We start from the raw sequence: 21195 nt of genomic DNA, 5'->3' as shown, positions 1-21195 counted from the left end.
TACTGTAAGCTAATTAACAGACTTCTAAATTCTCAGAAAACTATTCCTTTCTCCAGTAAGTGTGAAAATTTGAGGAGTCCAGGAAGGGGCAAACATGATATTTTCGGACATAACAAAAATGCTGAATACCTGCTCTGCATGTAACATGGAGTTCTGTTTAACCTTGGAGCTAACACTGGTGTTTTTGTAAAAGTGTAAAAACTCTGTTCACCTCCCAGAATGTCTCACAGAGGTACTTCCTTCTTCACATTTTAATCAACCCTAGTCATGTTGTTTAAACTGTGAGCCACCCAAATCAGCCCAGAGAGTACAAAATGCAAAGTCAAAGACTTTGACTGTAAAATTCTGGAGAGGATCCATGTCTTAAAAATAGGTTACTCACAGGAAGGGTCTGTGAAATAGAAGCAAGGAAAACACACACTCAAGAAAATGCTTAAGCCTTCACACTTATGCCCCAAAGTTACGACTGAGGTGTTGGAAGCACTTGTTCATCTCCTAACTGCAGCTGAACCCTGCTCACATCGGCATCTTTACCTTTAGGCTGCCCGGTATTCGAGCTCTTCGTTCTGAACAGACAGAGCAGCTTGGAAACCACTTCAGACCTTTGAGTGACTCTAGAAAGTAGGCCCTCTGCTTAGATGCCATTAGAGCTTGATCTGGTAGGAAGTCTCACAGCATGCCCAAGGCAGAAACACAGAAGCATGGCATGAGTTGGCAGCTGCTCTTTCTTAAAAATGTGATGGAAGGAGGAAGAATGGCATTAACTTTCTTTCTCGTAGCACAGCCCAACCCTTAGAGGATTCATGCAGAAGGTGGGAGATCAGATACACCTGTCTTTCTCAAACTTGAATTTCCTAAAAAGAGAGCAAGCTATGCAACAACTGATAGGAAAAGGCGCTCTGGGACAGAAGAGGATTCGTTCACTGGTCCTGCTGAAATTAAATTCCTGTGAAGTTTAGTCAGGAAGCCATAAAGGAATATTATCCTTTAGACCAGTGACAGCTGGCTATGGTAAATCAATCTTGTGCTGTTGCTAGAAATATTTCTGGTTTACATCCAGTGACTGCCAAATATAAAAAGCAGAGAAAAAGCTAAAAATTCAGGACTTTCTATTTCTTTCAACCAAGTATTCTAACTTCTGAGCGAAAGATTCATGCTTCTGCTTCATACTGTAATTTGAAAGAAAACAGTGAGCCAGTTGTCCTTGTCCAAGGGGACAACTTGGATGTCAAGAACCAGGGAACTGCACAGAAAATCCAGCCTCCAAATGGTGTCTAATGCTGGGCTGCAAAGGCAGGCAAAACCTTGAGGTGTAACTCCAGCTTTGGAGCATCTGACTGGCTTTCTCTGCTTAGCATTAGAAACCCCTTTCTTAATTGACTTTCTCTTCCTATTAAGTTATGCAGGGTCTTGTTTATCTCACTTGTAGGGATCCTGGTCCCAGTGGCAGGAACTGTAGAGTTAAGCATGGCAATGCTCACCATTGCTGAAGCTAGCTACATTTTTAGTATGATCTTGGAGGCCTTCCCTGGCTGTTTGGAGTCCACTCTGCATGCTGCAAAACAAAGGCACTGACTAACTTTCAGGTGCCGAAACCATTTTCAGGACCTAGCTGCTAGTAATTAGAGGCCATCAGGTTAACTGAACTTGCTGTTTTCTTTACTATTACTAAATACAATAAAATATGAAGCAGCTCCCAAAAATGAGAAATACTGGAAAATGAATGGTGTTTTCTATGTGTCACTGATTTGCTGTAGTTAAATGCATTGCATGTTCCTTCATGCTGCTTTTGATCTTTAGTGGTGAAGCAAGGGTAGAAGGTAAAGAGAGCTTGTAAACTAAGAAGGAACTGGAATAAAGTTAACTTTCTCTAGGTGAAAATGAAAAGGGTGCAGGGAAAATATGCAGTCAGGCTTGCCTGCTAAATACAGTCGTTATGTTGAGACCAATTTTAACATATTCCTACAGATTTTGTTTGCTAAGGCAGGCACAATGAATAGCAGGATTGAATAAGGTATTGTCATCTCCCACTGCACACAGATGAGATTTCTGTTACATGTGATTTTTCTTATATAAACCATTGTGATTTATTTCCATGGTATATACAGAGATATTACTAGCCAGGTCCCTGAAGCCCAAGAGGTAAGCAGAGATGGCCTCCATTTTCTTCAAACCCTTTCTAAAAATAAGAGAACATTTGATTAAGGGTTGACAATTTTCTTTTCTTCTTTTGCTTGTTCTTGTAATTCATTTCACATGGGAAGTGGGCTGTGTTTTTCTTATCCCTTCCAATTCAGCAGCCGGGCGGCTGGCTTTGCAGGCCCACTCCCGTCACCACGGCAACCAGCAGATCACTGCGATGTGATCCCATGCGCTTTATGTCACTACACGGTGCTATTGTTCTCCAGTAACGATTTGAGAGATGCTTTTCCCTATTCTCATACAGGACAATCAATTATCATTCCACTGGTCATCCCACATGTCACATGTGGACTACAGCATCGTATTAGGGTGCATTTTGCTTCACACGTAGCGACTCCAAGGATCACTGGTTTGCACCCTGAAGCCTATGTTCAGCACCAAACAGACACTGCTCCTCAGAAACATGCTAGAGAAACTGAATTGAGGCTGTAATTCTCAAAAACCATCAGTATGACCATACTAAGTGAGGTGAAAGGTCTCTCTAACTCATTGGCTCAGCATCTCTGCTAGTGGCCCAAACTGCCCAGAAAAGAAAAATATATAAATAATGTGCCTTCTGTAATGTTTTTCACTTTCATCTTTGGACTAATTTAAAGTTAAGCATATGGGCATTTAGCTACACTAGAGACTGCGTGCTGGATATATAGCAGGCAGAAGACCTGATTTTGCTAAATACAAATTCACCATAGATTTCAACAGATACATAAGGCTCAGCTGCTCTTTAGCATTTGGAGGAAGCTGATTTACCATTGCTTTTCTAGATTGCAGCAAATCATCCCTGCACTGAAAAGTTTATTTCTTTGTATGTGTTGCAGAGGTGGCAGAAGCCCTGGACTAGCCTTCTTAGAAATGAACTTTGGGATGATATATTCCACAAGAATCAAAATCAGATAAGTCCCTGCAAAACTGTCTTATGATGACAGGCCCAAACTTGTAGAGTACATGGAAGACAGGATGCTTAGAATCACAGAATCAGATTCACATAATAGTTTCGGTCAGAAAGGATCATCAAAGATCATCTAGTTCAACACCCCTGTCACATGCAGGGACATTTTTCATGTTGCTCAAAACCCCATCCAATCTGATCTTGAATATTTTCAGGCATGGGTCACCCACAACATCACTGGGCAACCGGTATCAAACCACCCTCATGGTAAAAAATATTTTTCCATATGTCCAATCTTACTCTACCCTCTTTCAGTTCAAAACCATTGTCCCTTGTCCTGTCACTACAGGCCTTGGTAAAAAGCCTCTTCCCATCTTTCCTGTAAGCCCCCTTTATATATTAGAAGGCTGCAATAAAGTCTCCTTGCGGCCTTCTCCAGGTTGAACAACCTCAAATCTCTCAGCCTTTCCTCCTAGGAGAGGTGCCTCAACCCTCTGATCATTTTTGTGGCCTCCTCTCGACATGCTCTAACAGGTCCATGTCTTTCTTATGTTGGGGGCCCCAGAGCTGAACACAGTGCTCCAGGTGGGGTCTCATGAGAGCAGGGTAGAGGAGAGAATCACCTCCCTTGACCAGCTCGCCATGCTCCTTTTGATGCAGCTCAGGGCACAGTTGGCCTTCTGGGCTGTGAGTGCACATTGCCAGCTCATATCCAATTTTTCAACTATCAGTATCCCCAAGTCTTTCTCTGCACGGCTGCTCTTAATCAATTCCTCCCCCAGACTGTGCTGATATTGAGGATTGCCCCGACCCAGGTGCAGGACCTTACACTTAGCCTTGTTGAACTGCGTGAGATTCACATGGGCCCACTTCTCAAACATGTCAAGGCCCCTGTGGATGGCATCCCTTCTATGTGTAAAGGGGATATTCATTTTCTGTCCTTTACTGATCCCTAAAACACTTGAACAAGGTATAACCAGAGAATGAGTCCACAGAATGAGAGAAAGACATTCCATTCATGCTAACTTTAAAAATTAAAGGTTCCATCTTGGAAAAGAACTGGGTAGCCACCGATATATAAAAAGTGCACTCTGGAGTGATTCACTGATCACTGCATTTCTTAGTATTTCTTTGTCAACCCATGACAGCATATTTTTAATATTAAACAGTAGCATTTCATGTAGCATGGTTTAGCTATGTCACCAGTAATGCAGCAACTGTCATCCAGAACCTATAAAAAACCCCTGTGTAGCTATTGACTGGATCTCCTAGAAAATATTAGTTACTACAGGCATCAAAATAGTTTGCCCACAATTTTTAAGTATCTTGCCATTGAACAATAACATTTATAATTCTGAAATGCAAAAATAAACAAACACATTAAATACATAAACAAACAAATGCAAAATCAGATTTCCGGCTGTGTGAGCCAGATAGTAAATTGTCTCTTTTCTGTTCCCTTCCTCCCTTCATTTCTATTTCTTCTCCCTGTGCAACTTCTAACTACCCATAACTGAGTAGTTAGAAGTTACAAATACTCACACAACATGACATTTTTATACCAATCCATAAATCACTTTCACATATAATGGCAGACATAATCTTTTATTAACAGTAAATATAAGAAAAACATCCATGCATTTGAAGAAGTCGGTTATCAGAAATTGAACTATGTAACTTGTCTACAGCCAAATCAAGGACTAGCTATGAAACTTGAAGTCACATACAGATCTCATACAAATAGTCCTAGCATCTTGATATAGCCCTTTGAAATGTTATTCCTGCCTAGTAAATAGTATTTGGTTTCAAGAATCTTCTATATAAAGGTAAACTTCTGTTCTTTATCTGAGGGGCTGATTATTCTTCCCACAGACATACTGCATTTTCTTAAAAATCTGAATTAACATGTTCAAAACTAATGAAAGGACAGCTTGACGTATTCTTAGGGTAGTACTACCTGCACGTAGACTGATTTAGTCCTAAAACATTAATGAGAGATTCTTCAGTGTTGCTACACAGATCATTTTCCAAGCACACATGTTGATATATCTACTGTCAGAGTCCAGTAATCTGACACTCTGACACTTCATTTCCCTCAGTCATAAGGAAACCTTCATGCAAGTCAGTCCACCTCATCTGGCACCCTTCTTCCTGACGCTACTGTGATGAGTGTTTCCACCAATTTCTTTCCTATAAAAGGATACTGTGTTCAACAACTAACACTTAGGGAGTCTTTGGGGCTTCCCCCCTGTCCAAATTCAAGCAGTTCTTTTACTGATGCTTTGCAGATTTCTTTGTGAGAAAGCTTTTTCTAATTTCACTTTTCTTTGTGATAAAAAAATGCTCCTAATGGTCCCAGTGAACACTCGTGAGCCTCACTGGTCCCTTCTGCCTCTAATATCAGGTCCAAAACAGACTAGTGCTACCAACAACTCAGATAATAAAACTTTATGCTCCTGATCTAGTGACATAAGATTATGGGAGACTGTAACATCACTTGATATAATTTATAGATTTCTGTACATCTTCTTAAAAGGATAATTTACTGGAATGAATAAATCAGACAAAATAAGAGCTGCTGGTCCCCACTACATGTTAAAGGAATGTTGCAAAGTCACAAAGCTACAAAACACCAGAATGAAGACTGTTCAACACTGACTAACGGCCCTTCACCCCAGGATATATATTCTACATGGCATCATACACATAGCATAATTACATTTCTGAATAATCCATGAATTCAGTGCAGGGGGATGGATGGTACTTACAAAAGAGTTGATATTTCTTTTTTTTTTTTGAGCCTTTATCATTCTCTGTGTGGGTCCATGTCTTATATATAGTTTTCCATTGAAGACCTCACCAGTAAGAATGACTCGCTTTCTTCAGACTTTTTTTAGACACTCATTGAAATAATATTAGACAACGCCAAACCAGGAATTAATTTATTTTATAAGACTCCTTCAAGGCAAGGTGGAATTTTTATACCCATTATACAGATAAAAAATTGAAGTAGGACTAACTAGGGTCAGAATTAAAAAAAAAAAAAAATCCATTAGTTCTCAGTGTCTAAATGCAGGAATTGTTTTCTTCCATCTCAATGAGTGCTTGGTATCTATCTACATATGTATTCAAAGGATAACTACAGTCAAATTCAGTTTTAGCTGTGAGTATTCACACTTCACCAAATCCAAATACTGCTCCTTCCCTTGCACATGTGTATCAAAGGGTTTTCAGTGCAACTGTTCTATCAGAAATGCTTGTCACAATTGTGACAGGTAAATCAGAAGCCTGAGACACCTTGGGAAATGGAAAAATCTGAATAATATGGTGCTACAAAGCATGACAGAGGACACGGCCAGCTTTCTGCAAGGAGTCAGCTTAAGCCCAGCCAAGCAAACTAGCTCTCACTTGACACCAGCTCTGTTGGGGCAGAGCTGTCTCCCAAAGACTGACAAGAACATTTCTGTGAAAACCATCCAGTTAAACGTCCCTCTGCTTTTGTTCAGAATGCCCTAAAATGTCAGTAAAAAGAATTTAAAATTTAAAAAGTCAGTAAAAGAATTTAGACATGAAGCAGATATTCCCCATTCCCCTCCTTCTTTTCTTTTATTCCCCCACCCCCCTTCTTACTCTTCTTCCTATCTTTCCTTCCTTCCTTCCTTCCTTCGATTTGGAGACAAAAAAGACACACAGTAATTTCTACTGAGGAAAGAGGAAATGGAGAAAAGGAGGACATGGGGAACACAAGAGGAGTCCATCCTGCAGGGATGGTGAGGCAGGGGGAGAGACCAGAAACTCAAATGGATTTTGGGGGAGAGAGAGAGACACAGAGAATCTCAGAAATAAAGAGAAAGGAACAGTGGTACCCAGGTAGCTTCAGGAGAGACAGGAGGAATGCTAAGAAACAATTTCTGCCATGAGTTTGGCTTACAGAAGTAATAAAATGCATGACTTGAAGATTCAAGTAATGCTAAATTACATATAGCTAGATTATACACAGAAAGTATTCCTGATTCATTTTGTTTGAGGCTTAAAAATATTAAATATTAAATACTTGTTTTGTTTTTCTGCACTATTTTTAGCTTGAGTCCAATCATTGCCACTGAATTTATTCAGAACTTAACTGGAGATACTCAGTGAGATTCCTCAGGCAATCTGGTTACCTCTGACTCCCTCCTGAGAAACTCTGCTTTGCAACTACAGGTACTTAGAAATCTGTACTACCAAAGGACAGACACAAGCAGATAATTGGCCACAAGATAGCTCTTAACAGACAGGTATTTCAATCCCAGGATCCTCTCCTGATTTCATATATGTGGGCCAGCAATATTATGCAATTTCCTAGCCAGATCATTAAGGGAATAGAGAAACATCTTCCCCAAACTCATAATCCAAATCAACGGCTGACCTCAGGAAAGACCCTTAGATATATTGTCCTATGATTCTCCATGGACCAGGCTTCTTCTGCAAGTTCTAGTAACTGTTTTCTTTATTCTCCTTTCCCCTGATTATACATTTCTTATTCTTAAAGAAGGAAGGAAATCAACATCCATTTTAAACAAATACATATATGAAGCAAGATGCTATTATATACATAGCAGAGTTAAACCATACAAACAGAGACAGCAGAATTTGCTGACAAAAAGCCTGATATTATAGGGAACCAAATATTTGTCTGCATCTGAGTTCTTTGGCATTATATTCCACTCTTGATGCAAAAAGTTATTTTTCTAGGCAGAAAGTGAAGATCTACTATTTCTACAGGCAATAAAACAAGTACTTAAAAAATCAGAACGTCAGGAAATAAAAAGTTCATGGACAGAATAGACACATTTCTAAATTCTGAAAGAGATGGAAAATTAAATAAAATAATTTGCATTGTCAATTTATAATTCTTTCCTGGCAACAAGAGGGATACCTAGGGAGTTCAGAGAAGCTAACAGAACTATAATATTCATACTATATTTAAAAATGAATCAGGCTAAAAAACAACTCAGCATTGCGCAATTTTTTATTCTAATGCAGCATAGCAGGTAACTGTTACTTCTTTATAAACTCCATCTTAATTTACTTCAAGAAGTGGCATTTCTATGTGATTAAAAGGGGAGCTGTTTGGAGACAGTATACCTGAAACAGTAAAAAAGCTGTTAAATCTCTCTCCCTTTCTCTCTAATATCTCAGTGGTCTTCATTAACACTCTATTTCACTAATTCTTGTACTTTGTTCTTTATGCTAAAACTAAAATGAGTTTTATCTGACTTCTAGCAGTGGTCATAACTTTCTTAATATTCCTTTTAACTACAGCATATTGATAAAACCTTTTCTGAATGTATTCTATTCACATAGTTAATGAAATTTATTTTTTTTCTCCTTTTTTTTTTCCTTTTGTATGTTGGTTATTTATCTATTCTTTAATGATGTGTTATATCTTTATTTTAGATTGTTTCTACCTTTTATCTGTGTTAATAGTTGTTCATATAACTACCTGAGCTTTTCTTACATCATCCAGTCTGTCTTCATAAAAGATAACAAGTCCAAGAATCTTATGTTTATTTCCAGTTATCTGTTAGTACCCATTAATCTTTACCTGATAACTATTTCAGAATCCCACAATGTAATTATCTGTAATCAAGGTCCTCTGTACTGCTCTGTCATTCAAATATCTTTAACTTAGTCAGGGAAGTCTGTCATTCTTTGAGATTAATTTACCTACTGGTCCAGATTCCATTTAATTGCTTCTTGTTGGACATTGTTCTAAAACAGTAACGTACACAACTGTGTACTGTGTTCCTGCTAAAATTCCTTTTATTCGATTTTTTAAAAAAAATTATTAAGAAGTATTTCCACATGAAACAACCAAGAATAAGCTGTAACTTTCTGTTACATACAGGCCACTGGTTTTAAGTCTATCATTGCCTTCCATTGCAAAGCTTTCCATTGTTTACCTACAAAGCAGATACAATTATAAACTGATTGTCCTGTGAATCTTCAGTATTTCAATCTGAATAGTAAAACCTGTTAGACTTTCCACCTCTCTTAACTTTTAAACTTTCTGTTACTTTTAATGATCTTTACATATTGACATGCTTTCCATATCTTTCATATCTTTCATTAGTTATGAAGAATAGCATTATACACATCATTCTATACACAAACATTTATAACTCTTGAAGGTTTAGCATTGTTCCTTTTGGCAACAAAATCATCTGGAAGGTTTTGGCCTTAAATAAATACATAGCAAGAACACTGTATTGGCATTAAATCTCTTATTTTATGAGTGATTAAAATGTCATGCTTTATTCTGATTATTAGAATCTTCATCTGATTTACTGACCTAACTTTTAGATGAAATATTTGTTACTAGTTTCTCATAAACTTGTATTTAGGGCCAACAGACAATTCTTCACATAGGTAGTCTCTGGATATAGTTCATCAGTGTTTGTACTAGGCAGTCTCTGCACTAGGCAGGCTTTTAGCCCTAGCACAACATTTAACATTAACATTTAACATTGCTAGAACAGATGGGACTAATTCCGGTTCTCCAGTACTTTTTTCACAGATATGTACCATGAAACAGTTTCACTTTTAGTGGTGACTGTACATGCAATGGCTTTCACCATTTGGTCTGGATTTGGCCCTCTGGTCTTAGTGAGGGTAAGAATGAGCCAAATACATTGATATGTACATTGGACAAGCTATTTTCTCTCAGACTGCTGTAGAGTGAGCTTCCCAAAGAGGCACATATACATTGGATATCACTAACCTGAAAGGCAGAGGTGAGTGGAAAGACATTCCACTGCATATACTGCCATCTGAATTGTCTACCCAGTGTACAGCCTGAAGTCCTGCCTGTGTGTCTTGTATGTACAACCTTGTGTGCAGCAACATCTAAATAGAGATGGCCAAATATTCCAGAACAACCACAGAAACCTTCAGCTAAAGGTTAATTTAGCAGAACCTAGCAGATGGGCAGATGGACCCATCCTGATTATACCTTAAAGATACAACTGTTGAGACAGGTTTATATGAAAACATGCTCCCTCTGACTATCAAGGAATCCACCATACCCAGGATGTCTTAATGAAGTCAACAGTCTATTTGGAGAAAGGTTCCTTATGAATCAGTTGTTCAAGTGAAATACACAAAAATTCTGTCTTGTTTTTCTTTCCTCTGTTGAGCAATCATTACTGCCAAAATGTTCATAGTCCTTTGTCAAGTGCAGGATCAGTTGCTAGCCTGCAGTGCCTGTATTTTTCACACATACACACTACATATGTGGGTATATAAACATGAAGCAGATTCCTCTAAAATCCCTTTCCACTGGGGAATGAGCACTGCCTCTCCAGATCTGCATGCACTCACACAGTATGATGAAGAATGTTCAGAGACCTCAAGACAGAAAGACAGTGCAAGCTATATTTTACACATGTGATATTGAGGAGTACCTTAATAAGCCCTTCTGTCTCTCAATCAGCTTGAGGAAGACCATGACAAAAGCATTAACTGGGGCTTGTGGAATGGGATTATTTGTTAGACCTGCTACTGTTGCAGGACAATAGGCACAATCTTCATGTCTGGCACCCACCTGAGTTCTAATTTGCAGGTTTTATAGTATGAATCCCTTCTAGGATGAAAAAGAAGATCTTGAAGCCTCAGGGATGGATGTTCTGAAGGATGAGAAAAAACTTGAATATACTTCGTGTTTCCTTTTCGGTGAACCCTGGATGGATTCTAGCCCAAACTGAGCCATCGAAATGTTTGTGTCTACATGATAGCTTAAGGAGACCTAGTAAAAAAATCAATACAGCCTAGACAGTGATTCAGCTGACTAGATGAACCTACTTTGGTTTATCCTAAAATAAGTACCCTGATAGTTAGTCAGCCAGTCAGCTAAATTGCGTTCTATGCTCCACTGGCTTTAATGGCTGATTAGGTGCTTCACCTAGTTGCCCACAGATATGAATTTAGAGTCATTTGAGGTGCTGCAAATGTACATTGCCTGGAATCCAACTGAAGCTCCACACAGGTATGTGTTTTCCATAGATTCTGTATCATATATTCCAGGCCTACACAGATGTCTCAGACATCTCAAGTGATTCCAATACGTGGGTAACTGACTTGAATCCTAAACATCTACTGACTGGTACATATGTAGATGTCTGTATTTGAACTTTAACTCTGCCCCACTCTATGTTTGGCTCACAGGTTGGAATAAGGGAGGAGTTGGCCTACCTTGGGAGCCACAGTCACAAAAGGTTGCCAAGGTGGAAAGGAAGACTCAGGAGAGAGCAGAGTGACAAAGACACACTCTGCTCAGGGAAGAAACCAGGGCCACACTGGCAATGAGAGCAGCTCCAGAGTTTTAGTGCTAAGTTTTGTAGATCTGCCATGAAACTAAAAACAACTCCAGGGGTTTGCAAGTGAGATTCAAATGAAGGGATTGAATTTCATGGCTCCAGGCATATATTCTAAGATTTCACTAGATGTACAGAACATCTTAAACCACAGCGTATTCCAGCATCAGTGGGACTGATATTCCTTCTACTCTGCTAAAAATGTGGCTTCCTGCATGTCACTGACTGCCAGTTTTAAGGCTGCCTTAAACAGTTCTTCATTTCTGGGTAAACTACACACAGACAATACTCTCTAAATCTTATGCTTCAGATGATGCATGAGTGCCCTGATGAGTCTCTGCAGTACCCTTTATGGGCCTGGAGAGTTCAGAGCCTGGATGTTGCAAAGGTTGATTTGCTCTCTTAAGCACATTAGGAGTTGGCTTCTGAAAGTCACTAAAGTCACTACAGACTAGAACTCTTGTCAAACATTGGCCTCTTTTTCATCATCTGCAGCATGGCTAATTTAAGAAAGGTGTTGACAGACTGACTCACTCTTTCAAGCTTTCATCTAATGCCCAAATCATCAATCTCTGCACCAGGTATTTTTTTGATAAATGCTGTGGTGGTCTCTACAAATGCAGGACTTAGAGGCAATGCACACAGAAAATTTCTTTCGGGTGCATTTCACTCTATAGAAATAAAATTGCTTCTGTCCTTTATACCTGATACAGAGTTTAAGATCCTCCAGAGAGATTAAAGGCAAGAAGAATTACTGGGTATTGCAGGACAGCAAATCCCAGGAATGACACCTGAGAGAGGAGTCTCCAGATGAACTTCAGCTGACTAATAAACCTCCAGACATAGTAAAAAATGAAAGAAAAGAAAGAGAGAGAGAAAGGGAGAAAAAAAAAAGTCAAAACTTAACCCAAACTAAATCTCAAACAGGCAGCTAAGGGGAATTGAGAAGGTAGTCCATGCCTAGCACTCTGAAACCAGGTGAATACTTGTGCGGGTAAGTTCACAGGATGAACACAAATACAGAAAATTATTAGAAGGAGAAGAAATGCTTATGCAACTAAGATACTAGGTGGAAACTCAAGACATCTATATTCGGTTCCCAGATATGTCACAAGCTCTGTGTGACGTATGACATTTAAGATTCACTTCAGCTGCATAAGCATCAGGACTCTAGAGTCATCTGAGACACTCAGTATTATCCCACCTGGACCCTAGCTGCTAATTATGAAGGGTCGGGCTGTCTCTGGTCCTCATTAATATCTGTCAGCCCTGCCTGGATCTCCTGTATTCCCAACAGCATCTCAGTTGGTACTAGATACCTATGTTTAAGCAACTGAATTGATCTGTTAAACATTATGTTAGTACATATTTTAAGGAAAAAAAAAAAGTGCTTCTTATCTCAAATGCATAAGCAGTTTTAAATTCCACCCTGCAGTCACTCTATGCCTCAGTTTCCCAACAGTGAAAAAGAGACAATTTAAAAAACACTTAGGCAATACTTAGATTCTCAGGCAATGCAAGCCATTTAAGTACTTGAAGGGGTAGAGGTGCATGTCTGTAAGTTTGCAGCAGCAATGAAAGTCTAGTGTTTAATGCCAATTCAGGTTATTAACTGTTACTAGTGAACAATATTTTGCAATGTCAAAAAATACAATAAAATGCTTCATATTTTTCTGTTAATTCATTTTGGTTGCCTAGTTCTTGTTTCTCTTATACAGTGTTTTTTAAATTTCTTAAAGAGATATTATCTTCATCAAATTGCAATATTAAGCAAGTGATAAAATTTCAGAATATCTTAAATGATTAGAACAACCTATAAATAGATAGTCATATGCAGTCCTTAATCAGAACTAGTTCCCACTGGGCAGTGATTTGATTGAACTGCTTTTATCTCTGTGAATCCAGAGTGGAGTCTTTGATGAAGCTCCAGAGTTGTAGAAAGCTGCATGCAAGGATCTAGTGACCTCGCACATTTGTCTATTTTCATCTGTTTCTCTACAATTTAACTTTTTTTCTCAGCATACTAAGTTATGTAGGCCTGCAAGTCTGCAGAAAGATTATAGCTCGTCCCAGGGATATCCATAAGATCTATGCATCAAAAAGATGTTCACTGATTCATTAGGTTTCCTTATTGTTTATATGTTGTTTATATACTGCAATTTATGACTGATCTAATTGTTTTCTTGGGCTTTAGAATTAGTTTAACTGCAAAATAGCCTTCGCGTTATGAAACTGCAGTATCATCTGCATCTTCAAATATAGAGTATCTCTGCACAAAGTCACTATAAATTTTTACATCTGAAGGACACTGCAGCCTATTACACAACAATTTATCAAGGTTAATAATGATTGCATATATATATACACATATTCAAGTATGATTCTACTCCTACAGGCACACATGAACCAAGTCTTGGGACTCAATCTGCCTTGGGCCTGCTAAATATTATGCAAGTGTCATTCCTTCACAACACTAATAGTAGGTAGAAACTGCACTTGCTGTGTGCGCAAATACGCTCTAAGTAGAACTAAAGTAGTTAATGAAAACACAGCTCATCTTTTAATCCTATGTTTCAACATATTTTTAAAACATATATATTGATGAATTATGGAAAAATATTTATCCTGTAAAGTTAATAGGAAACAGGCTGTTTCTTACTAAAAAGTCCACACACTTCAGGTAACATAAACAAATATTCCTAATTCTAAACACAGTCCAGTGAATAGCTTTCCTAATGCCCAAGGGGGACTAAACACAAGAGTTAATTTCTATGATCTAATGAATGATTAACCATGAAATCTTTTTATCTGAAAATCACCTTTTTATTAGAATGCTAATTTAATTAATAGAATTCTGCTGTTGAGAGTAGTATAAATAGGACCTATTTGTTCTCAGATGTATGTTATTCCATGGACATTAATTATACCATAGTGATATTCCCTCTCCTGTTCTGAACATCTAGTAAGACCTGTACTACTAAATCATACTTAATAGGAGTGTGATGGTTGTTGCTTAGGCAACAGAATGAATAAATGCAGGTCAGAATGTGCTTCCAGAAAAACAAAAGCAGTAATATGGTACAGAATGAAGAAAAAAAATGTCTAACTGATTTTTACTGCATTGAAGTATTAGAGTTCTTCAACGTAAAGTAGCTAACCTATCTGAAAAAATTAATAAGATTGTAAAATATAGCTTAATATGTAAACCACTTTAATAAAGGTAAAGCAGTTCTCTCACATTAAGGAAGACTACAACATACTCAAGTTTGGAATTATCTGATTTTTTCTCTTAGCATATCAGGTCTTACTTCTCTCATTTTCCTCTATACTTTCCAAGTTCAATTTTCTCTTTAACATTTTGTCTAAAATGGAAAATATTTTTAAAAACACTCATTTAAATTTTCAGGAGAGGCTTTCCTTACATAATGCTGACATATTCAGAAGAATAATATAAAAAGAAATTTGTGTTTTCTGATCATTTTTATTTCTAATAAAATATATGAACTATTCAATTTCTGGTACAAACAAAAACTGAAGTATGTACCAATATGATGAACAGTGTGAAATCTAATTTAGGAATTATTAAATTACTGAAATTAAACATTTTTTATTACTAGGCAACTTTCCAGCTTTTTGCTTAATCACTGGATTTAAGAGTCTAATCTGCCATTCACATATGCATGCTACCGCAACTAATATTAAGAGAAATTATGTATTTTACCTGCAATATATATTTAAAAACAAGCCACTTTAGAAGAGACTTAAATTAAAATGACCGGAAAACATTAGCTAGCAGACAATTATGCAAGCATAACTTAATCTGCCTGATACCTGAAAAGTTTGAATAACAGAATCTCATATATAATTTGTACGTTTACATAAGTATACTAATAAGAGCCACAGGAAATTAAAGTCTTATAAATTCCCCCAAAACATGATTCAGGCACCTCCACAGCCAGGGGATGGCTGGAAAGCCTTCCAAGGCAGTTTCTTTGGCTCCTCTGGTGCTCATCATTTACCTGTGGTAGGTGTACCCCTCTGAATTTGTTATGCCACCTACAGCCTCTTGTGAACAATTCTCTTCTGTAATCTCTTTAAGACTGCACAATCATCTATTTATGTAACTAACACCACAACATATATAAGAATATGTAGCTACATTTTGGGAAACTGTAGCTTGAAATGCAGTTTGGAATCTTTTTTACATAGCTTAGCTGACAGCACACCCTTGCAGCTTTGTTTTCAAGATAGTTAAAGATTCTAATGATTTTTACTGATATAAGCAAAAAATCACATGGCAGCCATGTAAAAACAGGAAGAAACCTCTACACTATTATAATGTGGAAATGGCAGAGATCTGTGTCTTAATTTTCCAATCAGTAATCCAAAGGCATATAATGATGTTGGCAAAAGAAACAGGAGAAGCACAACTCGTCATGATTTTATAGTCATAATATTAATGCTGTTTCACTTCTGTTTCTTATATGCTAGGTGTAAGTTATGAAAAGTTAGAACTGTTCTAAGACATACATGATTACTAAAAATATCTTTAGAAAGGGGTGATTTATAATATTTTAAGCTCTAATACTTTGTAAGAAATGTAGTCAGGATTTTTGCAAGAGGTTCAAGTAATGGGAATACTGAAGCAGGTGCAAAAGTGATTGTATAACAACCTCACAAGTAAGCTTCTCTCTTTACTGTCAACATACATTTCAGTGGAAAGTTTGTGCATGACAGGTCTCTGTTACTTTACACCACATGGTAATACTGTAAATCCTCAAGTACACAGAATTTTATTTCATTCATATGTTCCTGTTAAATGCCTAGAATTAAAACTTGAAAATGGAACTATTAAAAAGAATGCATTACTTTTCCACACAGGGCATAAGTTTCAACAAGTGAATCCTACAGCCTGATTATCTAAGATGCAAAAACATTTAACCAAGACATCCAGAATCACTTGCATAGAGAGCACACTTCATTAAATAATTTTCTGTTAATAAAATACCTCTCAGTGCAAGAATGGCATTGCATGTCATTTAATTATTATTACAATGATGTTAATGTTATAAAAGTAATAATGTGATGTATTGTAGATAGAGGTGTTTACAGATTTTTACATACTGTGAAAATCCTGCAATGGATTAAAAGAACTGAGCATCTTTCTTTTTTAATCTGAAGATCGATGAAGGGGAGAAAGAACCTTAATATTCGGTTTTTCTTTTATCATATTTCTGGCTAGAATATTTTGTAACGTGTATGGTTTGGAAGTTTATACAAGGACAGTTTATATATTAATTTAGCTAGACATAGAAAAGTGAATCACTGAACAGATCTTCTTAGTGCAATGCAGAATAGCTCTAAGGTTTTTATGAGCACATAAGAGACAGACAAAAAAGGCAGCTACAGTGTATATACACAGCTATGCACAGAAGATTTCTTACCATAAATTGCACATTGTCAAATCCATTAGCCAGCAAGTGGTTTTCATACTGAGGTAGCCCAATATTTTCCAACCATTGTCCCACTGTCTGGACAGGGCATCGGGGTCCTGTAGGAGGGTGAAGAGGGAGGCGTTTAAGCAACGAATAACCATCCACTGGATAATAGCGGTAGTCCTGGGCTGAGAGGTGGCATTGCCACATCGTGTTCCTGGGAAAGTTGGTATCAAAGGAGCCCGCCAGCTTGACAGATTAATGTTTTCAGCAAGCAGAAAAGTCAGAAGTAAAACATAGTTTACAGGGCAGTATATAGCGTAAGATCTGATCCTAGCTCTACATTTCTTAGTTATTAATCTTTACTACAGACCAGTACGTCATACAGTAGAAAAAAAAAAAAAAAAAAAGCATATCAAGCTGTCAGCTAAGCTGTTCTCCGTTATATGTGATTGTTGGAATACTCCACAATGAGCAATGCACTGCCAGCAGCAAGAATTCTTTTTATCAAGTACTCCTACACTCATCAGTATGCAGCTCCATGCTTCTTGCTCCCCCTCGCTCGCTCCCCTTCATTACCCAGCCTAGGCTACACCTCGCATTTTCAATAATAGCCATCAGATAAGGCAGATTTTTTTTTTTGTCTGCAAGCTGTAAGCCTGCTGCTGCTGCTTCCTCCTACACACCCATCCAAGCGTCAATCTTGAATGATGAGAGCAGTCAAAACAAATGCAGAAAATAGCAAGATTCAAAAGCAACCTAGAGCACTTAAATCTGAATAGAATCTTCATACCAGTTATGCTTTACATTTCTGGTTGTTGTAGATTTTTACATTTCACAAGACATTAAGAAATGCAATACATAAACCACAGCCTATGACATGGTTTACTATGCCTTCCCCTTTCCCCTTTTAATGCAAGAGAGCTAGTGGTCTGCATCTCTGCTTTTATAATAGTAAAACCCTTTAATGAATCCATAAAGACTACATTTCACAGTTTCTCTCCAATAGTACAGCAGAAGACATAAACGGCACAACAATTTTAGTCAAAGTAATTAGATTATCTGCATGATTTCTTCAACCGTAAAATATTGTAAGACAGAAGAAAACCTTTATGCCAACATATAATAATTCAACTTGAAAAGGTCACCATTTCAAACGAATAATTAAAAGAATAATTTTACAAAATAAAATCTTACATCCTTTTCTTACAAAAAATGTGAATGATAGCAGGCAGCATACAAGATTTGCATGATTTCTCGAGAGGATGTATATATTATCAACTATAACTGGAAAAGATTTAATAAAAGATGATGAATTTAAAATGAAAGCAAAGTTCATTTTCTGCACAACAAACCAAATACCCCACGATGTATTTCCCATCAATCTTCCATTTTTGAGACAGTTTTTCTCAAGATGTAAATATTCTGCATCTTTGTTCTGAGAGGAATGTTTACTAAAGTTTTGCTTTTTGTAACAGCATCAAAGGACTTAGCAAAAAAGGCAGAAAATGGGTATACTCAGGGTACAATTCTAAAAAGAATCATGTCCAGTGGAACTTCATTTATTGAACACATTAATTACTTCTCTTTGTTTTTCTTGTCCACTGTGAATCTCAAACAATGACCATCTCTAAGGAGGAATTTAATTCCAGGAACAAGGAAATTACAGATGTCTGTCAAGGGCATCATTTGGGATTGATGATACTATGGAAGAAAACTGTTTTATAGAAATCCAAACCTACCGACATTTTATAATACACAGTTTCTGCAAGTGACATGCAGAGGCTCCCTGAGCAGTCACAGAACAGATTCTAAACTTAGCTATTTAAAATTAACAATATTATAATAGTTTCGACTCCAGCCTGACTAGTCCTTGGACTAAAACCGGATGATCTTTCACTCTGATATTGCTGATTGGATTTGTGGAACTGAAGTCCATAATGTTTTTTTAGAGTAGTTTTAGTTGAGCCATAGAAGATCTTTGATGATGTTGGAAAGCTGCCTAAAACAGGTCTGTTATGGGATCTTACATTACTCCAGGTCTTCTTGTTGATTTGATATATTCCTACATGAAGTATGAAAGTTCATTAGGCCTCTCGAAAAAGTATTGAAGACTTATCAGGTGCTGGTAAATCTGTAATTGCTAAAGAAACTTTTAGGAGTTGTCTCAAGTATTTAATAACAATGGCATGTGAATATATGAAATATAGAGCATTTATTTTTGGTAAGAGTACAGTGTGCACAAATAGCTAAATGTACTTCAAGCAGATTAATAGACAATTCTTTTTTTAATAGGCAATTCTTTTTTTCTCAGAGAAATTAGAAAATTTCTCATAGAAATACCAAATTGATAGGAGTCTAGGTCTCATGGAGATACAAATGCATTTGTTCACACCCATGTGTAAATCTTTCCGATTTTGCAGTTTTTTCTACTGTGAATCAATATCTTTGTACACAGGTGGAGCATAATCCCTTTAGGATTGTGCCCAGTCAGTAGCAATACTGTAAGGAGAAGGGTAGGCTATGTTAAGTTGCAACGTAGCGGACTCCCTTTGGGCAAGCAAATTTGAAAAGCTGGGCAAACTCTTCAGATAACAAATTGAGAACAAAATTATCTTAAATAATATGAGAATTAAATCCTTGCTGATTTTTTGTTAGTTGACTGAGAAAGAAATCATTAATTTATTTGAAAAAGATTCCTGACTTTGTCTTCCCCTTTCTCCCAGCAGAAAAATTGATATTGAAAGGAGACCTAGTGAAGCATAATCCCACTCTTTGAAAGGATTAGGAATTACTGTTTCCTGTGTTTCCCATACATGCATAGACACAAATGTATCTGCATCTTGTGTCCCCCACCAACACAAATGTTCTGCCCACAGTAAGGCATAGCAATAATCAATATACCAGTTTCATGGTAAAACTGCTTCTTCCTTACCTTACTATAAACAGCATGGAAGTTATGCTGCCAGTGATGAGAAGTGCTTGGCTCAATGCCTAGCAACAGTGTAGGCAAAATTCAGTTTTTGAGTGGCTCCCCAGACACATTTCCTCATGAAGCTGTTGGTACTGTGTCTAACTATCTCTATGGCCCCAGCACTGGATGATTATAGCACTGCCGGTCCCACTGCGCACTCTCCTCCAACTCTGTCCTCTGCCAGTATAGCTACATGTCTGAACCCATCAACACAACATAAGGTTGCTCAGCAAGGGGAAAGAAAATAAGGAGAAACACAGTCAGATTGCCGCCTTGTCCTCATCGCTGACTATCATCTCATTGCTAAAGTATCCTATCATCTGCAAGACTTTTTTTTCCCTCCTTCTTCCGCCAAAGGTAGTAGTAGGCAGAGCCAGGAATGTGTGGATTAGGATCAAGTCTTTCTTTATAGAAACTCATAGCTCTTTAGATCTCCTTGTTCTTTGCCAGCCCAGGAGAGTTATCTTAGCAGAGCTGCTTGGACTGTTTTTCTGAGCCAGTGCAAGCAGAACCTGGAGCAGGTGCTATTATTTTGAGACTAGAAGGCTATCTCTTCATTTTGCTAGTTTATGATTCAGTGCCAGCCCCACCAGTGTGCTGCTGCAGGCAGTGCCTACTTCTCTATGCCTGAAGCTGGTTCTGGTATTGAAAAATGCCAGGCAGACTGTATGAGATGGTCTCATCTGCAACACGTTTACACACTACTGTGCTTTTCTATGATTTCAAAGAACGTAAATGCCATGATAAACCTTCTGTGATATCACAATCAAAAAAGATGTACCTATTTCTGCATGGGAAAACTGACACATAAGTCTCTTACAGGGATAGCAATACTTGGTTCTTTCTCCTCCAAGGCAACTGAAGAAGCACAGTGAAGTGATGTCTGCAAGAAAGATGCCATCTGGTATGCTATACGCTAATTTCTACAAGACGTCTCGTTCCCAATGAGACTCAGAATATCTTTGTTGTGGGGTTTGGAATTGACTGAATCTGTGATATCAGAGAGCACATGATTTTAAACATGTTGTAAAGCACATTTGCTCTAAACGTAAAAGAATTTAAGGTCTCCTCTATTTTATTATCTCTGCTGTTAACAATATGGGTTTTTCTTTCTTGATATTTTTTTTCTTTATTTTTCGAGTGAGGAAAGGAAAGAAATGCAGTGTTTATTTGTAGAGGAGGGGCTCTACAATAATCATCATTATTTGTAGATGTCATCATTAATAGATTATTATAAACCATTTTCTTAGGTAGGTCAATACCCGTCAAACATTGCTAAACAATTCTGGTGTTAAGGAATCAAAACCTGGAGAATTGTAGTAGCTACTGACCAAGAAATTTCTG

At 37.5% G+C, this 21195-nt stretch overlaps 1 protein-coding gene across 15 annotated transcripts in view; it reads right to left on the bottom strand.

The window, feature by feature from the left end:
* Positions 1-21195, bottom strand: part of ANKS1B (ankyrin repeat and sterile alpha motif domain containing 1B) — a 437905-nt gene that overhangs the window by 178459 nt on the left and 238251 nt on the right. For 14 of the 15 annotated variants that reach the window (XR_004409587.2, XM_033010256.2, XM_033010249.2 and 11 more), the window contains one exon: positions 16887-16993. Coding sequence is in view for 14 of the 15 variants with exons in the window: in XM_033010256.2 (XP_032866147.1) it covers positions 16887-16993 (107 nt within the window). In the remaining variant the exon portion in view is untranslated. Of the gene's footprint in view, positions 1-16886; positions 16994-17670; positions 17688-21195 lie in introns of those variants that run through there. The other variant, XM_033010255.1, reaches the window with a different exon arrangement.

The sequence above is a fragment of the Tyto alba genome, unplaced genomic scaffold, assembly GCF_018691265.1.
Source record: "Tyto alba isolate M040663 unplaced genomic scaffold, T.alba_DEE_v4.0 Super-Scaffold_2, whole genome shotgun sequence".
Lineage (NCBI taxonomy): Eukaryota > Metazoa > Chordata > Aves > Strigiformes > Tytonidae > Tyto > Tyto alba.
Note: the sequence above shows the minus strand (reverse complement) of the source record. Positions and strands in the feature narration are given on the sequence as shown.